A 17035-nucleotide genomic window follows, 5' to 3' on the forward strand; every position below is an offset into this window, starting at 1 on the left:
CTTCTAAAACGCCAGGGCTCACTTTGTCCATGAGGCTTCTTGTGCTACACCAGCCCAGCAGGTGATGGTGGTCATAGCACAGGAAGGGGGCCAGGACCTTCCTTTGAGGGTTAGTAAGATGAAGAGCAAGTGAGTGATAGAGCCTGGTCTAAAGCCCAAGTAAACATAAATCTGCGATGTTGCTGTTTTTCTTTTTCATTTGTTAATGAACAAAAGAATTACATGCTTGTTGTCAAAGCAGCAGAAGTGTATCAAAGTAGCTAGAAGGTGGAAGTAGATGCTTACCTTCATTCCCATGCTCCAGGGTTGGGCTCACTATCACGTTTCCAGGCCCTTTTTCTATACAAACATCCATCCATCCATCTCTCTCTCTATTTATCTAAACACACAGGCATTCATTCATTCATTCATTGAGCAGTGCTTTGAACACTCATTATGTGCCAAACCTTAGCTAAAATTAAGGATCCAATAGGATAAAGGATCTAATAAATAAAGCAGACATGGTTCCTGCTCAGGGAGCTCTCAGTGTGACACAAGGTAAACAGCAGTGCATAACAGGGACATCCATAGAGTGGCAGACCCCCAGCCCAGCTTTCCTACCAAGGTGAACCTCAAGATGTCATCCAGGAAGAAGGAACTGTGCTTGCAGAGACCCTGTGAGGTAGGGAACAGGGTCTCGTCATAAGAGCTCTGATGAGGGGTGAACGGGAGGAGGTGAGGCTGGGGAGGTGGGCAGGGCTGAACTAGGCAAGACCTTGTAGGCTGATTAGATATTTAAAGTGATGATGTGATGCACTTTTGTTTTTATAGCTGTTTTTCTGGTTGCTGTGTAGAAGTCTAGATGGGAGTATAGAGCTGGGTGGGGGGGACAAGAGAGAAAGTGGAAAGACTGGTGAGGAGCCTTTTGTAGTCATGCAGGCAAGAGATGGGAGAAGGCAATGGCACCCCACTCCAGTACTCTTGCCTGGAGAATCCCATGAACGGAGGAGCCTGGTGGGCTGCAGTCCATGGGGTCGCTAAGGGTTGGACACGACTGAGCGACTTCGCTTTCACTTTTCACTTTCATGTGTTGGAGACGGAAATGGCAACCCACTCCAGTGTTCTTGCCTGGAGAATCCCAGGGACGGGGAAGCCTGGTGGGCTGCCATCACTGGGGTCGCACAGAGTTGGACACGACTGAAGTGACTTAGCAGCAGCAGCAGCAGGCAAGAGATGATGGCAGTTTGGCAGACCAGAGAGAGAAGCCGAGGTAGAGGGCAATAGAGAGAGTAAAAATACATTGGGTTGACAAGCTTTTTCTCTAAAAGATCAGAAAGTAAATTGTTTAGGCTTTGTGATTATTACAACTACTCAGTTCTACTGCTGTGATGGAAAAGCAGTCACAGCTAATGTGTAAATGAATGGAGGGTGGCTGTGTGTCAATGAAACTTGATTTACAGACACTGAAATTTGAATTTCATATGATTTTCGCGTGTTATGAAGAATTCTTCTTTTAATTTTCTAACCATGTAAAAAGGTAAACCCTGTCTTAACTGGTGAACTGAACAAAAGCAGGTGGTGAGTGGAATTTGGGGCTGAGGCTGTAGTCTGTAGATCCCTGAGATACATTTGGGTGTTGGGGTTGGCTGTTCTTGGTGATGAACTATAAGGGTAAGAGAAATCAGGGTTCTGACTTGATCAGAGGCGGTGGAGGAGGATGCCTTTACCAAGTGGGAAGTGCTGGGGAGGAACGGGTTTAGGGGAGGAATCAAGAGATTGAAGAGGGACATGTTAAGAGAGAGGTGCCTGTGAGTCTTTGGAACAGAGGTGTTTTGGCTTAAGTTTGGAGCTCAGATGAGACGTGTGGACTTGGAGAAGTAAATTTGGGAGTTATCAGCATATAAATGATATTTAAAGTCACAGGAGTGGATGAAATCATCTAGGAAAAAAAAATAGTAGAGAGAATTTAGGGGAGGGTCTATGAGCAAGCCCCCGGGGGTTCAGTGCCAGAGAAGGAAGGACCTGCCCTGAAATACAGGAGATGGAGAGAGAGGTAGGTGACTAGACCTGGGACCATGGGACCATGCATTAATGCTGAAATTAGGTCACATAACTCCCAATATATAATATACTTTATTCAATGACCCGCATGGACTTATTTCCATGTTAGTACAGGTTCTTTTGAAAGGCTGTATGCTATTCCATTATACAGATGTGCCATAATTAATGTACCCATTCCCAGTTGTTTTCCATTTTTGCTGCTGATGTGTTTCAGAATGGAGCTAGTGTTTCTGTAAACCAGTCCATACTGACTACCCCTGGGGCAAATCTGCTGCTTTGTTTGGTATCGTCTAGAAACTAAGAAGAATAATTGGCCAAAAAAATCATGTGATTCCTGAAAATTGTATTCGATTCAATTCCGAGTGTCCATAAATACACTTCTATTGGAACACAGCTCTGCTCATTCATTTATACACTGCCCCTGGCTGCTTTCCTGTGGTAAAGGCAGAGCTGAGCCATTGTGACAGATATGGGAAGACCTGCAAAGCCTAAAATTTTCACTGTCTGGACCATCACAGAAGAAATTTGCTGACCCCTGCCTGACTCGATTCTACATCCAGAACCAGCAGTAGGTCCACACACAGGCGGAGCAGGGTATTTTGAGCATCTCCAGGACACAATCTAGAAAATAAAAAACTCTCTGATGCCCGAAATTCTACCATTAGCTCTTATTTTGAGTAAACCATTGCCCTTTTAAAATGTCATCCTTTACAATTCAAACATCCTCAGCAAGGTTAACATTACATATGGATCAATTAATCAAAGGTTGGCCCACCTATGGCAACAATGTTACTTCTCTACTCAAAACCCTTTCTCATCATGTACAAAATCCAAACATGACCTCCTGTCCTGACCACCGGGGGAGCATCAGGTCAGTGTTCAGGGTTCACTTTAGTGGGTTACCGTGTCTCTAAGGTACCACCAGGTGATCCTCACTGTATCTTAAAACAGTACTCTCTACTGAACTGCAGTGATTTCTATGTATTTCCCTATTGGAACTCAGGCTCCTGGAGACAGACATAACTTAGTCCTCTCTCTGCCCCCAGTGCCTGCCTACCAGGCACTCCATGAATAGTTCAGTGAATAACTAAATACACAAACAAATGTATAGTCAAGGACTCTTTCAGTTATAGATAATAGAAACCTAGCTCAAACTGACTTAAGAGCAAAAAAAGATTACTCATGTATCTGGGCAGTGTAGGTGTGCAGCTTGCTTTAGGCATAGGGACTTAAATGTTGTGTTCAGGGCTCTGTATCCCTCCTGTGTTCACCTTTGCCTCTGTGTATTTGTTTAGATCAATTCTTTAGATTGTTGCTAGTTGACAGATTCATTGCCAACAGCCCCAGACCACATCCTCCTTAGCAACCTCAGCAAGAAAGAGTGCTTTCTGAAAGTGCCAGCAGCAAAGCCCTGGGAATTCTCTGATTGGGTATGGCTTGGCTCACAGGCTCATTTCCAAGCCTGTCACTGAGTGGGGGCAGGGCAGGGGTTCTCCAAGGAGCCAGATCTGGTCCTCAGCTGAGGCCTGAGGCTGGGAGTCAGCCCTACCAGTACCATATGGAGTGGGTTCCCTGCAGGAAATTGGAGCCCTGTTATCAGAATGATCCAGTCTAGAATGAAAGAGGGGCACTCTAGAATAAAGGATGTGGAGCAAAGTGTCTAGTGAAGGCAGAGAAGGTCTGCCCAGTATCTATTTTGCTTCTGTATCAAGGACAGGAAGAGAAGCTATTAGGAAGGAACCAGAGTTCAGGCCAGGAGGGGAGGTGATAATCTGCTTTAATGGGTTTGTCTTCTGGCTCCTGAGATTGCCTGTCCTGGTGCTGAGTGAACCTGGAGATGAGATCTCAGAGAAGCTATCAGGGATATTTCAGGACAACTGGGAAAGACAGCAGGGATTGGATGGGAGTGGGGAAGGTGTGGGTTGCAGCATTTCAGTTTCCCACTGTGTACAGAATCAATCCAGGACCCCTAACCCACCATAAAGAAGGCTGAGCGCCCAAGAATTGACGCTTTTGAACTGTGGTGTTGGAGAAGACTCTTGAGAGTCCCTTGGACTGCAAGGAGATCCAACTAGTCAATCCTAAAGAAAATCAACCCTGAATATTCATTGGAAGGAATGATGCTAAAGCTGAAGCTCCAATACTTTGGCCACCTGATGAGAAGAGCTGATTCATTAGAAAAGACCCTGATGCTGGGAAAGATTGAGGGCAGGAGGAGAAGGGGACGACAGAGGATGAGATAGTTGGATTTTGCAATAAATGGCAACCCACTCCATTGTTCTTGCCTGGAGAATCCCAGGGATGGCAGAGCCTGGTGGGCTGCTGTCTGTGGGGTCTCACAGAGTTGGACATGACTGAAGTGACTTAGCAGCAGCAGCAGCAAGCTTCCAAAATGGGTCCCCAGCCCACTCACTGGTCTTTTCACCCCTCTTCCTTCCTTCAGAGATTGAGGGCAGGAGAAGAAGAGGGTGACAGAGGATGAGATAGTTGGATGGCATTATCAATTCAACGGACATGAGTTTGAGCAAACTCTGGAAGATAGTGAAGGGCAGGGAAGCCTGGAGTGCTGCAGTCCATGACTGAACAACAACGGACCCCTAGCCACCTCCCTTGCCTCATCTCCTGACAGCCTCTCCTCAGAGTCCCATCTTCCCAGAGTCTACGGGGGGTCCCTGCCCTTCCAAGACTTTGCTGGTGCTGCCCCCTCCCCCAGATAGCTGAAATGTTTCCTCCTTTATGAGGTCTCCACTAAGCCTCCCCATTCCTCCATGAACTGCTTGACCCTCCATTCCCATAATACCTGCTATAAACCTGCATCTGTTTGTTGTATAAATGGATAAATGACCGCTCAAAGACCTGCTGCTGCTAAGTCACTTCAGTCGTGTCTAACTCTGTGTGACCCCATAGACGGCAGCCCACCAGGCTCCCCCTGTCCCTGGGACTCTCCAGGCAAGAACACTGGAGTGGGTTGCCATTTCCTTCTCCAATGCATGAAAGTGAAAAGTGAAAGTGAAGTCACTCAGTCGTGTCCTACTCTCAGCGACCCCATGGACTGCAGCCTAGCAGGCTCCTCCATCCATGAGATTTTCCAGGCAAGAGTACTGGAGTGGGTCGCCAGTGCCTTCTCCGGCTCAAAGACCTAAGGTGGGCAAATAACCAGATTTATGGGGAATAAAGTAGATTACAGGAAGAATAGATTGGTGACTTAATCTTGACAAAACCCTGGAACTAATTATCAATTGAGCACTTGAGGAAGAGTCCACCTTCTTCAGTTGAGACTTTTTTTTTTTCTGGTTTTTCTCCATGTGATTGGTCCCCCACCAGAAGCAGTGGTACTTTGGGGGTGAGATAAATGGGAAGCTGGGTGAGCGGCAGCACAAATAGGAAGACTTGGGACCCCAAAACCTTGAATAGTGGACAGACATTCAGGGGCAGACCCTAGTGCTACAGGGCTCTCCTGATTCTGTCCTCTCCCAGAGGACCTTGATGACACAAGAAATAAAGTAAGGAGAAGAGGGTAACCTTTTTAGGTAACATCCATTTGTTCTTTTCTTCATCCACCAAAAAATTATTGAGCACCCCTGTACACCAGGTACTGTCAAAACAGTAATTCAAAAGATGATGGCACGATTACAAAACACTGTCTGCACTTAATGCCACCAAATTGTACACTTAAAAATTATTAAAATGGGAATTCTCTATAGGTCCAGTGGTTAGGACTATGCGCTTTCACTGCTAAGGTCCCAGGTTCAATCCCTGGTTGGGGAACTAATCCTATGAGTTGAGGGGTGTGGCAAAAAAAAAAAAAAAGCAAAATGGTAAACTTCATGTTATGTGTATTTTGTCATAATTTTTAAAAAAAGATCATGGCAGTTGGATACTTAGCTTAACTGGATGAAATGTAATAGTAACAAATGAAACATCCTATAAATCTCCACCCTTTCCCTAAATCTTTCAGAGGAGGATGGCAGAGACATGGACCCACAGCAATGTGCGCAAATGACTCTGGTCACTGGCCACAGATTTGACAGTCTATTATTTTGGGTTATTTTAGTGAAAAAAGTGGCTGGCTGCCCAATATGACCTCTACCAGGGAGAGGAAGACCCAAGACTTGCAGGGCTGTTATAAGGGAGGGGGCAGACATGTTCTCTGTGGTTCAAGGGGTCAAATGAGGAATTATACAGGCTGACAGATTTTATCTCAATAAAAGGTAGAGCTTTACATCAATGAGAGCTACTCAAAAAGTGGTGGGCTTCTCTGGGAGGTAGGGGGTACCGTCTCCAGGGGGGAGTTGTGGGAGTGGCCAGATAAAGCTTCCCTGTTCTGTTCTTAACTTCGGCAGCTTCTTCAGAATTTGTTCGGGGGGCCTCTTCTCATTCTATTATCTATTCAGTGATCCCAACTTTGGCTTCCAAGAGTAGCTCCCACATCCTGTTCTGAGCTCCAGCTCTGTGTGTCTAGAAATCCATCACACATTTTCTCATGGATGATCCATCCATGGCTCAGGCCCAGTTGGAATTCTTCTCCCCCATCATTTCCAGGTCTCTCCATCTTCTGTGTGTGACACACACACTCATTGGTTGAAACCTTCAGTCCATCCTTGGCTCTTGCAACCCCTACCATACATACAATCACCAAGACAAGTCATGACTACCCTTGAAATATCTCCTAAGCTGGGTCCAGGGATCATTAAGTGACTCTAATGAGATAGTGTTCAGTTCACATTTTGAAACACCTCTTTTAGATGTGGTTTCCTTTTGCTGTTCTGAGCAGTAGCAATTTTCATAGGGTGGGAAGCGGGAGAAGAGAAGGCGGGAGAGGAAGGAAGGGATGGGTCCCTAAATTAGTCACTTTGGATGCTGTGAGAAAGACCCGAAATAACAGTGACGCTCAAAGAGATGCTTATTCTGACCCGGGGGACAATCCGGGTATGTCCAGGGCTGATGCTGCAGCCCCGCAGGGGCCTTCTGTCTTGCTGCTCTGCAGTCCCCAGGGTGTTGCCTTTGGCAGTGTGGTCCTCGATGGCTCACCACATCTGTGTTCTAGACAGTGGGAAGGGGGAGGAGAAGAGAGCGGGCATTCGCCTCTTTAAAGGCACGACCCAGAAGTTATACATCAGTTCCTTCTACATCCTATTAGCCAGAAAATGGTCACATGGCCATTCCCTGCTGCAAGGCAGGCTGGTATCTGTAGTCTTTAGCTAAGTGGCCCTGTGCCTAACAAAATATAAATATTCTACAGAAGGGGAGGAAACTAGATGTAAAGGGAACGCTAGTGGTTTCTGCCACAGTCATTTTATACATTTCAGTGTGACCTACATGGCAGCTAACTGGCTAGACCTTAAGGATATAGTACATGAAGGCTTAACATACAAATGAAGTTCCATCAGCATCCAGTAAAGCTCTTCTTTCAGGCTTCCCTGGTGGCTCAGACTGTAAAGAAACTGCCTGCAATGCAGGATACCCAGGTTTGATCCCTGGGTCAGGAAGATCCCCTGGAGAAGGGAATGACAACCCATTCTACTATTCTTGCCTGGAGAATTCCATGGACAGTGGAACCTAGTGGGCTGCAGTTCATGGGGTCCCAAAGAGTTGGACATGACTGAGAGACTTTCACTTATTTTCAAAGCCCTTTTTTCATAGATGGCCACACTGATCTCAGAGAGGGGAAGTCACCTATAAAGATTGCCCAGCAAAGTGCCAGGACTGGAACTAGAACCAAACTTTGGGCTCACTATTTACTATTTCAAAGAGATCTGGCTGAGAGGCAGAAAAGCGGTACCAGGAAGCCAGGATTCTTGGGGCTAGGGAGAGACCACCTTTCCTAGCCTGTCTACCTGGGGACAGGCTAGGACAGGCCAAATTCAGACTTAAATTGAAGAAAGTAGGGAAAACCACTAGACCATTCAGGTATGACCTAAATCAAATCCCTAATGATTATGCAGTAAAAGTGAGAAATAGATTTAAGGGACTAGATCTGATAGACAGAGTGCCTGATGAACTATGGACAGAGGTTCATGACACTGTACAGGAGACAGGAAGCAAGACCATCCCCAAGAAAAACAAATGCAAAAAAGCAAAATGGCTGTCTGTGGAGCCCTTTTAAATAGCTATGAAAAGAAGAGAAGCAAAAAGCAAAGGAGAAAAGGAAAGTTATACCCATTTGAATGCAGGGTTCCAAAGGATAGCAAAGAAAGAAAAGAAAACCTTCCTCAGCGATCAGTGCAAAGGAATAGAGGAAAACAATAGAAGGAGAAAGACTAGCGATCTCTTCAAGAAAATTAGTGCTACCAAGGGAACATTTCATGCAAAGATGGGCTCGATAAAGGACAGAAATGGTATGGACCTAATACAGAAGCAGAAGATATTAAGAAGACGTAGCAAGAATACACAGAAGAACTATATAAAAAAGATCTTCACGACCCAGATAATCATGATGATGTGATCACTGACCTAGAGCCAGACATCCTGGAATGTGAAGTCAAGTGGGCCTTCGAAAGCATCACTACAAACAAAGCTAGTGGAGGTGATGGAATTCCAGTTGAGCTATTTCAAATCCTAAAAGATGATGCTGTGAAAGTGCTGCACTCAATATGCCAGCAAATTTGGAAAACTCAGCAATGGCCACAGGACTGGAAAAGGTCAGTTTTCATTCCAATCCCAAAGAAAGGCAATGCCAAAGAATGCTCAGTTCCAAATAGGAAAAGGAGTATGTCAAGGCTGTATATTGTCACCCTGCTTATTTACCTTATATGCAGAGTACATCATGAGAAACGCTGGGCTGGATGAAGCACAAGCTGGAATCAAGATTGCTGAGAGAAATATCAATAACCTCAGATATGCAGATGATACCACCCTTATGGCAGAAAGTGAAGAAGAACTAAAGAGCCTCTTGATGAAGTGAAAGAGGAGAGTGAAAAAGTTGGCTTAAAGCTCAACATTCAGAAAACAAAGATCATGGCATCTGGTCCCATCACTTCATGGAAAATAGGTGAACAAACAGTGGAAACAGTGGCAGACTTTATTTTGGGGGGCTCTCAAATCACTGCAGATGGTGACTGCAGCCATGAAATTAAAAGACGCTTGCTGCTTGGAAGAAAAGTTTTGACCAACCTAGATAGCATATTCGGAGAAGGCGATGGCACCCCACTCCAATACTCTTGCCTGGAAAATCCCATGGATGGAGGAGCCTGGTGGGCTGCAGTCCATGGGGTCGCGAAGAGTCGGACATGACTGAGCGACTTCACTTCCACTTTTTACTTTAATGCATTGGAGAAGGAAATGGCAACCCACTCCAGTGTTCTTGCCTGGAGAATCCCAGGGACGGGGGAGCCTGGTGGGCTGCCGTCTGTGGGGTCACACAGAGTTGGACACGACTGAAGCGACTTAGCAGTAGTAACTAAACGATGACAAGAACAACCTTCAGTTGCAGGTAAGAGAAATTTAGCTCAAACTAGCTTGAGGGGGTAAAAAAAAAGATTGGCTCAAGTATCTGGGCAGTCTAGGTATGCAGCTTGCTTCAGGCAGAGCTGGATCCAGGGACTTAACCGCTGTTTTCAAAAGCTACGCTTCTATCCAGTGCTGGTTAGCAAAGATGTACACTAGTTCTGTGACTTGATCCTTCTTGCCTTCTGGGAGACGTGTTGTCCAAGCAGCCCCTGCAGGGATTGGGAAAAGGCAGGAGGGTTAAGAGAAAATGGGGTGCTGCTGGTGGTTATGGTAGGGGCGAGGAGTTCCCCTCAGACATCCCCAGATCCAGGGCATCGTAGTATAGAGCCCACCTCAGCCCTTGATTTTTGGTTTTGGCTTTATGGAGGTCATCTCTGGGGAGATTCCTTGTGGCTCCACCTCTTCTGGGGGTGGATTCACTTACTGAACCTCAGGCCTTGGGTGGCCCGGGCCCCTCCCTCCTTCTTCTCTGTGAAAGCCAAGGCACCCTGTGCTCTTTCCTGCCAGGGCTCCTTGGAATTCCCACATTTGGCTGGGACAGGGCTCGATGAGGATGGAGGAAGTGGAGGAGGGAAAACTGGCTGGTGATTCACTGGGAGGGGTGGCACATGCTGACTCCAGGGCCATCCTGCCTGGGGGTGAGAATTCCCCTTTGTAGAAAAGGTGGGCAGGGCGGTGTGAATGCAGCCTGAGGCCTGTGCGTCTCCATGACGCTCTGTGTGCTGGGCAGCCTGTCTGTCCCAGTGGTCACAGGTCATGCTTCTGTTGCCTAGCAATACCCTCTCTGAGATGTGTTCCCCTCTCCTGCGCTCAGCTCTAGGAGCCCAGCTACTGGGGAGGGAGCCTCTCCCTGTCCTCGGTTCTGGGCTGTCAAGGCTTCTCCCCAGGGAACACATGAGACAGGAACTTCCCTGAGTCCAGAGTCTAGGAAAGGAGTTGAAGAGAGCAAATCCAACCCCTGGAAAGATTGAAGGCAGGAGGAGAAGGGGAGGACAGAGGATGAGATGGTTGGATGGCATCACTGACTCGAGACAGGGAAGCCTGGTGTGCTCTAGTCCATGGAGTCACAAAGAGTCGGACATGACTGAGAGACTGAACTGATTGACCACCCCCACTACCCCCAGGGAATCCTCACCTTCCCTCAGGAGGGAAGGACAGCTCGGCCCTTGGGGAACCTGATTAGATTGGGAGACCGCCTGGTGTGCTCTAGTCCATGGAGTCACAAAGAGTCGGACATGACTGAGAGACTGAACTGATTGACCACCCCCACTACCCCCAGGGAATCCTCACCTTCCCTCAGGAGGGAAGGACAGCTCGGCCCTTGGGGAACCTGATTAGATTGGGAGACCGCCCCATATTCACGGAGGTGGCAGCCAGACCAAGCAACCCTGGCAAGTAAACCCAGCAGCAGCAGCAGGAATTAGCTTGATGAATGGAGGAAATAGTCATCAGAAAAGGCTTAAGAGCCAGGCAGAGTGGTGTGCGTTTATTCCGGTGGTAAATGGGGAACCATGTGAGGGCCTTGTAGAGGAAAGATGTGAGCAGATTCCTGCATCAGGTCCTAAGAGGAGACACGCAGAGTGCGGGGTGGGCAGGGGCAGAGTGGAGAGTCACGGGAGGATCACAGGAGTGCTGGCCGCCAAGGTCAGGATGGGAGATGGTAGGCATGGGCAGCAGTGGGAAGAGTGAGGGAGACCCAGGAAGGACAGGCCTTGGTTCTGTCTTGGGGTAAATGAGAGCTCCTTAATCCTTAGTCTCTGTGATTCCTTCAGCAGACGGGCAGACATGGCCAGCCACTGCCTGCCAGCATTTCCCTTCAGTCTGTGGTGGCCCTTGTAGGCATGATGTGGTGCCTGCCAAGGGTGCCTTTATGAATGGACCTCGAAGGCTGCTGACTCAGCAGGCGGCAAGGCTTTGAGGCCGCCAGGTTTGGACCGGAACTGTCTGGGAAGGAAGTGGCTGCTCAGGGCTTCCCCACTGTGGACAGCTGGGAGGTGGGGCGGCGGCGCAGGATGCACCCGGCTTGGCTAAGGGACTCCCTCAGCTCAACTGCTGGGTGTGGGGGAAGGGGGAGAGGCGGGAGGTGCTTGGCTGGGATTGGGAGGGTTGCGACTGTGCAACTGAAACTGCTCAAAACTCGACTATTGATGCCATTCGCTCCCTGGAAGGGGAGAGAGGTGTGGCAGGAGGTGGAGAATGCAAACCCTTCTCAACTTTGTGCAAAACATGAAGTCCCCTCACTTATCTGGGCTTTAATTTTTTTTTCCTCTTGCAAAATGGGACCAAGTCAGGCAGCCTGGCTCCCTGGGTGGTCTGAGCAATGTGAAACCTTTTCTATTTTTGTCAAATTGTATTGAATAGTATAAATCAACCCTGTTGACACATGGCTTAGTCAGGATGTGACCATCAGGCAGCAGCTGTGAGACCTGGGGAAAAGGCAGACAGCATTGGGGGTGGGGTGGGAGGAAGCCAGGGACTGGGAGCAGGGTCCTGGGAGGTTGCAGAAATACCCCACTCAATCCTGATTCCAGTATGGGGGCGGGGGTCAGTCTCAGAACAGGCCACTTCCGCTTCTCATTTGTCTTGGGCCCTCAGTATATGCATGTTAAACTAGCCCATGTCCTCTCCCTTGAGCCCCATACTCATTCACCGGGGGCCTTCAGAAGTCTCTCCAGGAAGTTCCTGCACAAACACCTTTCACTGCACACAGCCTACACTAAACCCTTCCCTGTTCTCTGTGTGAATGCTCCGCCTGCTCCCTAGGCTCAGACCACGGCCACCCCGACTGCTCCCCCTCTCGCTCCCCTGTCCTTCATGCTGCCGCTTTCCCCCAGACCTGCTTTGTCTCTTCTGTCCAACTCTTCTCATCTATCCTGCAGATGCTGTCAGTGTAATCTTTATGAAACACAGCTCTGACCATATCCTTTCTTTTATTCCAGAACCTTCTGTGGCTCCCAGCTGCCTTCAGGATAAGCTTCTGACCTCTTGTTATGTTGTTCAGTGGCTAAGTTGTGTCCAACTCTTTGCGACCCCATGGACTGCCGCACGCCAGGCTTTCTTGTCTTTCACTATCTTCTGGAGTTTGCTCAAACTCATGTCCACTGAGTCAGTGATGCCATCCAACTATCTCATCCTCTGTCATCCCCTTCTCCTCCTGCCCTCAATCTTTCCCAGTGTCAGGGTCTTTTCTAGTGAGTCAGCTCTTCACATCAGGTGGCCAAAGTATTGGAGCTTGAGCATCAGTCCTTCCAATGAATATTCAGGACTAATTTCCTTTAGGATTGACTGGTTTGATGTCCTTGCAGTCCACGGGACTCTCAAGAGTCTTCTCCAGCACCATAATTCAAAAGCATCAATTCTTCGGTGGTCTGCCTTCTTTATGGTCCAACTCTCACGTCCATACATCACCACTGGAAAAACCATAGCTTTGACTATACGGACCTTTGTCAGCAAAATAATGTCTTAGCTGATCTCTAAGCCTTATTCTCCCCTACCAGCTGAGCCAAACTGATCTGTGTACATACTTGCGTTGCCCCGAGCCGGCCAGGCTTGCCTATTCTTGGCCTTGCCTCTCCTATCTTTTGTTTGCATATCAGTATCTTAGAAGGGGTGGATCCTAACTGCCTGCTGCCCTGCCTCCCCTGATCCAGCCTCCCCAGTGACTCAATTCCCTCCTGCCAGCATCTCTCAAAATATCCCTCAGATGGGAGCCCTGTAGGGTGTGGGAAGGAGGACCTCCGAGTGGGCTGTTGCAGCCTTCCACCAGGCTGGTCCAGGGGAGATGAGGTGAGAGAGAGGGCTTGGTAAGGACCTTTTGAGACAGAAGCTTCACTTCCTCTTCCTCACCGGCAGGGGCAGCCTTCCATCACGGAGAGTCCAGCTGTCAGCTGCCTCGCGAGAAGATGCTGTGTGGACCGAGCAGCACGGGTGTGAGTGTGGCCCCCGCCCTGGGAGTGCTGTGGTTCTGCCTCACAGGTGAGGGGAGCAGTTTGGAGCCTTGAGTTGCCTTGAGGCCTCTCTGTCTGGCAGGGCTGGGAAGCTTTTGGCTAACTGCCTCCAAATCTCCTCTGTGCCCTGTCCACCTCATTCCTACCTTGGGATCCACCTTACTTGACATTTCTTAGCCTCTGTTTTCTCTTCTGTAAAATGGTAACGTGAGCACTAAATGTGATAAGGCTGTTTCTCAAACACACATGTGCTCCCTCCTGAGGGCCTTTGCACATTCTGTTGCATCTGCCTAAAACTTTCTCCCTCCACATGTCTGCATGACTCGATCCCATATTTCATTCAAGCCATTGCCCAAATGTCACCTTGCCCAGGCTACTGTGTATAGAATAACACCTCTTCCCTCCCTTTCGCTGGCCTTACTTTATGCTTCTTCCCAACACTAATCTCCACCTGACATATTATATGTTTACTTGCTTATTGCCTGCTTCGCTCAAAGAGTAGAATGTATCCCCAGGGCCAGGATTAATGCCAGCCACATAGCAGGTGCTCAATAACCATGTTGAATAAAGGATATAAGTCTTCCCACACAGTTCTTGGCACAGAGTTGGCTTTCAATAATGGCACCTACTTTAATGACAACACCATCATATTTCAAATCCTAATCTGCTCAGAGGGAGACGTCCTCCCTCAAGGGGGAAGACAAAGCTGAATGTCTGGTGCCATCTGGTGGTCAAAAGAAGGAAGCACCGCTTTACCCAGCGGTACATTGATTTCTCTAGAGAAAGGGCTTTGGGTGACTCCTCAGGTTTCATCCCCCAAATGCCCCCATACAAGGGGCACCCTGTTGGTCTCCAACTGGAGATCTGGCCTGTGGTGCCTGGCAGCCTGGCAGGAGATCCAGTGAAAGCTTAAGGCCTTTAGAGATCATCACACACTGCAAAGATGTTGATGATGGGTGTGTGTGTGTGTTAATTGCTCAGCTGTGTCTGACTCTGCGACCCCATGGACTGTAGCCCGCCAGGCACCTCTGTCCATGGAATTCTCCAGGCAAGAAAACTGGAATAGGTTGCCATTTCCTCCTCCAGGGGATCTTTCTGACCCAGGGATCAAACCTGGGTCTGCTGCATTGCAGGCAGATTCTTTACTGTCTGAGCCACCAGGGAAGCCCAAAGACAATGATACCACCTCCCTATATGTAATTCACAATGAAAATACTAACTATAAAATGCTGTTTTTCAAAATGTGAGAAAACTTTAATGAGTGCTATATTCAGCTAGCTTTGTTTCAAGACTGGTCTCCACACTTTCTGAGTGTGCCTGCTTTGCTGATGCCCAGAGCACACACTTATCATAACCATTGCCCAAGAATGGCAGTGCCAGGCTAGGAGGCACATATCACCAAAAGAAAAGCTATCAGGAACCCCTACCTAACTTCCCAGGGCTCTAAAAGAAGAGCTGGACTGGAGGCAGAGGTGACTGGGTGGGAGGCTGCAGAGTAAACCCACAGGAAAGAGGGCAGGGGTGGGAACAGGGCAACCTGCCCTAGGGGGCTTTTCTCTGACTATATCAGACTCTTTTTTCATTCCCTTTCAATCTCAGCTTAGTATCTCTTTATGGAGAATGTGGTTCACCACCATATTTAAATGCATGGGTAATCTTTCTTTCTTGCATAAAAACTAATTATGTTTGTTGAGGAAAAGAAAAAGAACTTGTGATTCTCATCCAGAGAAAACCACTAATAGCATTTTGGTGCATATTATTGTTTAGATTTTCTTTTCATAATTTATAAAAATAGTGTATACTTGGGAAATGCAGCCAGCACAGACAGGTGATGCACCTGCCAGATTTTTTTAAAAACTACGTCTTTACTTTCTATCCATTGGCTTCTTTCTTCCTTCATACTCATGCTACCAAGATCACATGCTACCAAGAATTTGTGTGCTAGTTTGTCTCTATCTCCCACTAAAATTTAAGCTCTTCAGAGGTGTGACCTTGGTGGTGTTCTCTGTGGCATTCCTAACTCTTACCCTTGGCGTAGTATGTATTTACTATATTCATGTTGGCTGAACTAGAACCACAAGTAATAAACTCTCCTCAATTCAGTTCAGTTCAGTCGCTCAGTCATGTCCGACTCTTTGCGACCCCATGAATCCCAGCACGCCAGGCCTCCCTGTCCATCACCAACTCCCGGAGTTCACTCAGACTCACGTCCATCGAGTCAGTGATGCCATCCAGCCATCTCATCCTCTGTCGTCCCCTTCTCCTCCTGCCCCCAGTCCCTCCCAGCATCAGAGTCTTTTCCAATGAGTCAACTCTTTGCATGAGGTAGCCAAAAACCTGGAGTTTCAGCTTTAGCATCATTCCTTCCAAAGAACACCCAGGGCTGATCTCCTTTAGAATGAACTGGTTGGATCTCCTTGCAGTCCAAGGGACTCTCAAGAGTCTTCTCCAACACCACAGTTCAAAAGCATCTCTCCTCAGCCCTTAAAAAAGCAGTGGACAGGGCCTGAAGTTAACTTGGAAGGGGAGGGGAACTAGGGAGGTCACAAGTGTCTCACCCTCTTCTCACCGTCCCACCTCACCAACCCCACCCTCAGGGGCCGCGGTGGAAGTTCAGGTTCCGGAAGACCCCGTGGTGGCCCTCGTGGGCACCGACGCCACCCTACGCTGCTCCTTCTCGACCGAGCCCGGCTTCAGCCTGGCACAGCTCAACCTCATCTGGCAGCTGACAGACACCAAACAGCTGGTGCACAGCTTCGCCGAGGGCCGCGACCAGGGCAGCGCCTATGCCAACCGCACAGCGCTCTTCCCAGACCTGCTGGCTCAGGGCAATGCGTCCCTGAGGCTACAGCGCGTGCGCGTGGCTGATGAGGGCAGCTTTACCTGCTTCGTGAGAATCCGGGACTTCGGCAGCGCCACGGTCAGCCTGCAGGTGGCAGGTGAGAGCCGCGGAAGGGGGCGCCCTCCCCTTGGCACGCCCCTCCTACTTCCTGCAGCCCTTTACCCACTGCCCCAGTGCTGACCCTTGTCTTCACAGCCCCGGGCGCTCTTTCCCTCCACTGTGTCCCACTGCCCTTGCCTTACCTGACCTCTGCCCTCTACCTCTGCTCCCCTCCAGCCCCCTACTCAAAACCCAGCATGACCCTGGAGCCCAACAAGGACCTGAGGCCTGGGGACACGGTGACCATCACGTGCTCCAGCTACCGGGGCTACCCCAAGGCCGAAGTGTTGTGGCAGGATGGGCAGGGTGCGCCCTTGACCGGCAACGTGACCACGTCGCAGATGGCCAACGAACAGGGCTTGTTCGACGTGCACAGTGTGCTGAGGGTGGTGCTGGGCGCTAATGGTACCTACAGCTGCCTGGTGCGCAACCCCGTGCTGCAGCAGGACGCCCACGGCTCGGTCACCATCACGCCCCATAGAAGCCCCACAGGTTTTTCTTTTGTTTTCTTAAATGTCCCTTGGGGTGGGGGACAGGGGCGGGGAGTTGGTCCAATCTCCAGTGGTCATAGTATCTGAATCTAGCTCCTTACCTTCAGTCTCCCAGAACAGTGAGACACCGAATAATAATAACAGAAACAGGTTGCATAGAGGGAAAG

At 48.8% G+C, this 17035-nt stretch overlaps 1 protein-coding gene across 4 annotated transcripts in view; it reads left to right on the forward strand.

Annotated features, from left to right (window-relative positions):
- Positions 1-17035, forward strand: part of CD276 (CD276 molecule) — a 40171-nt gene that overhangs the window by 12974 nt on the left and 10162 nt on the right. For all 4 annotated transcript variants that reach the window (XM_070797056.1, XM_070797055.1, XM_019968250.2 and 1 more), the window contains 3 exons: positions 13342-13464; positions 16034-16375; positions 16555-16869. In XM_070797056.1, coding sequence (XP_070653157.1) covers positions 13392-13464; positions 16034-16375; positions 16555-16869 — 730 coding nt within the window. In that variant the 5' untranslated portion in view covers positions 13342-13391. The remainder of the gene's footprint in view (positions 1-13341; positions 13465-16033; positions 16376-16554; positions 16870-17035) is intronic.

The sequence above is a fragment of the Bos indicus genome, chromosome 10 (assembly GCF_029378745.1).
Source record: "Bos indicus isolate NIAB-ARS_2022 breed Sahiwal x Tharparkar chromosome 10, NIAB-ARS_B.indTharparkar_mat_pri_1.0, whole genome shotgun sequence".
Lineage (NCBI taxonomy): Eukaryota > Metazoa > Chordata > Mammalia > Artiodactyla > Bovidae > Bos > Bos indicus.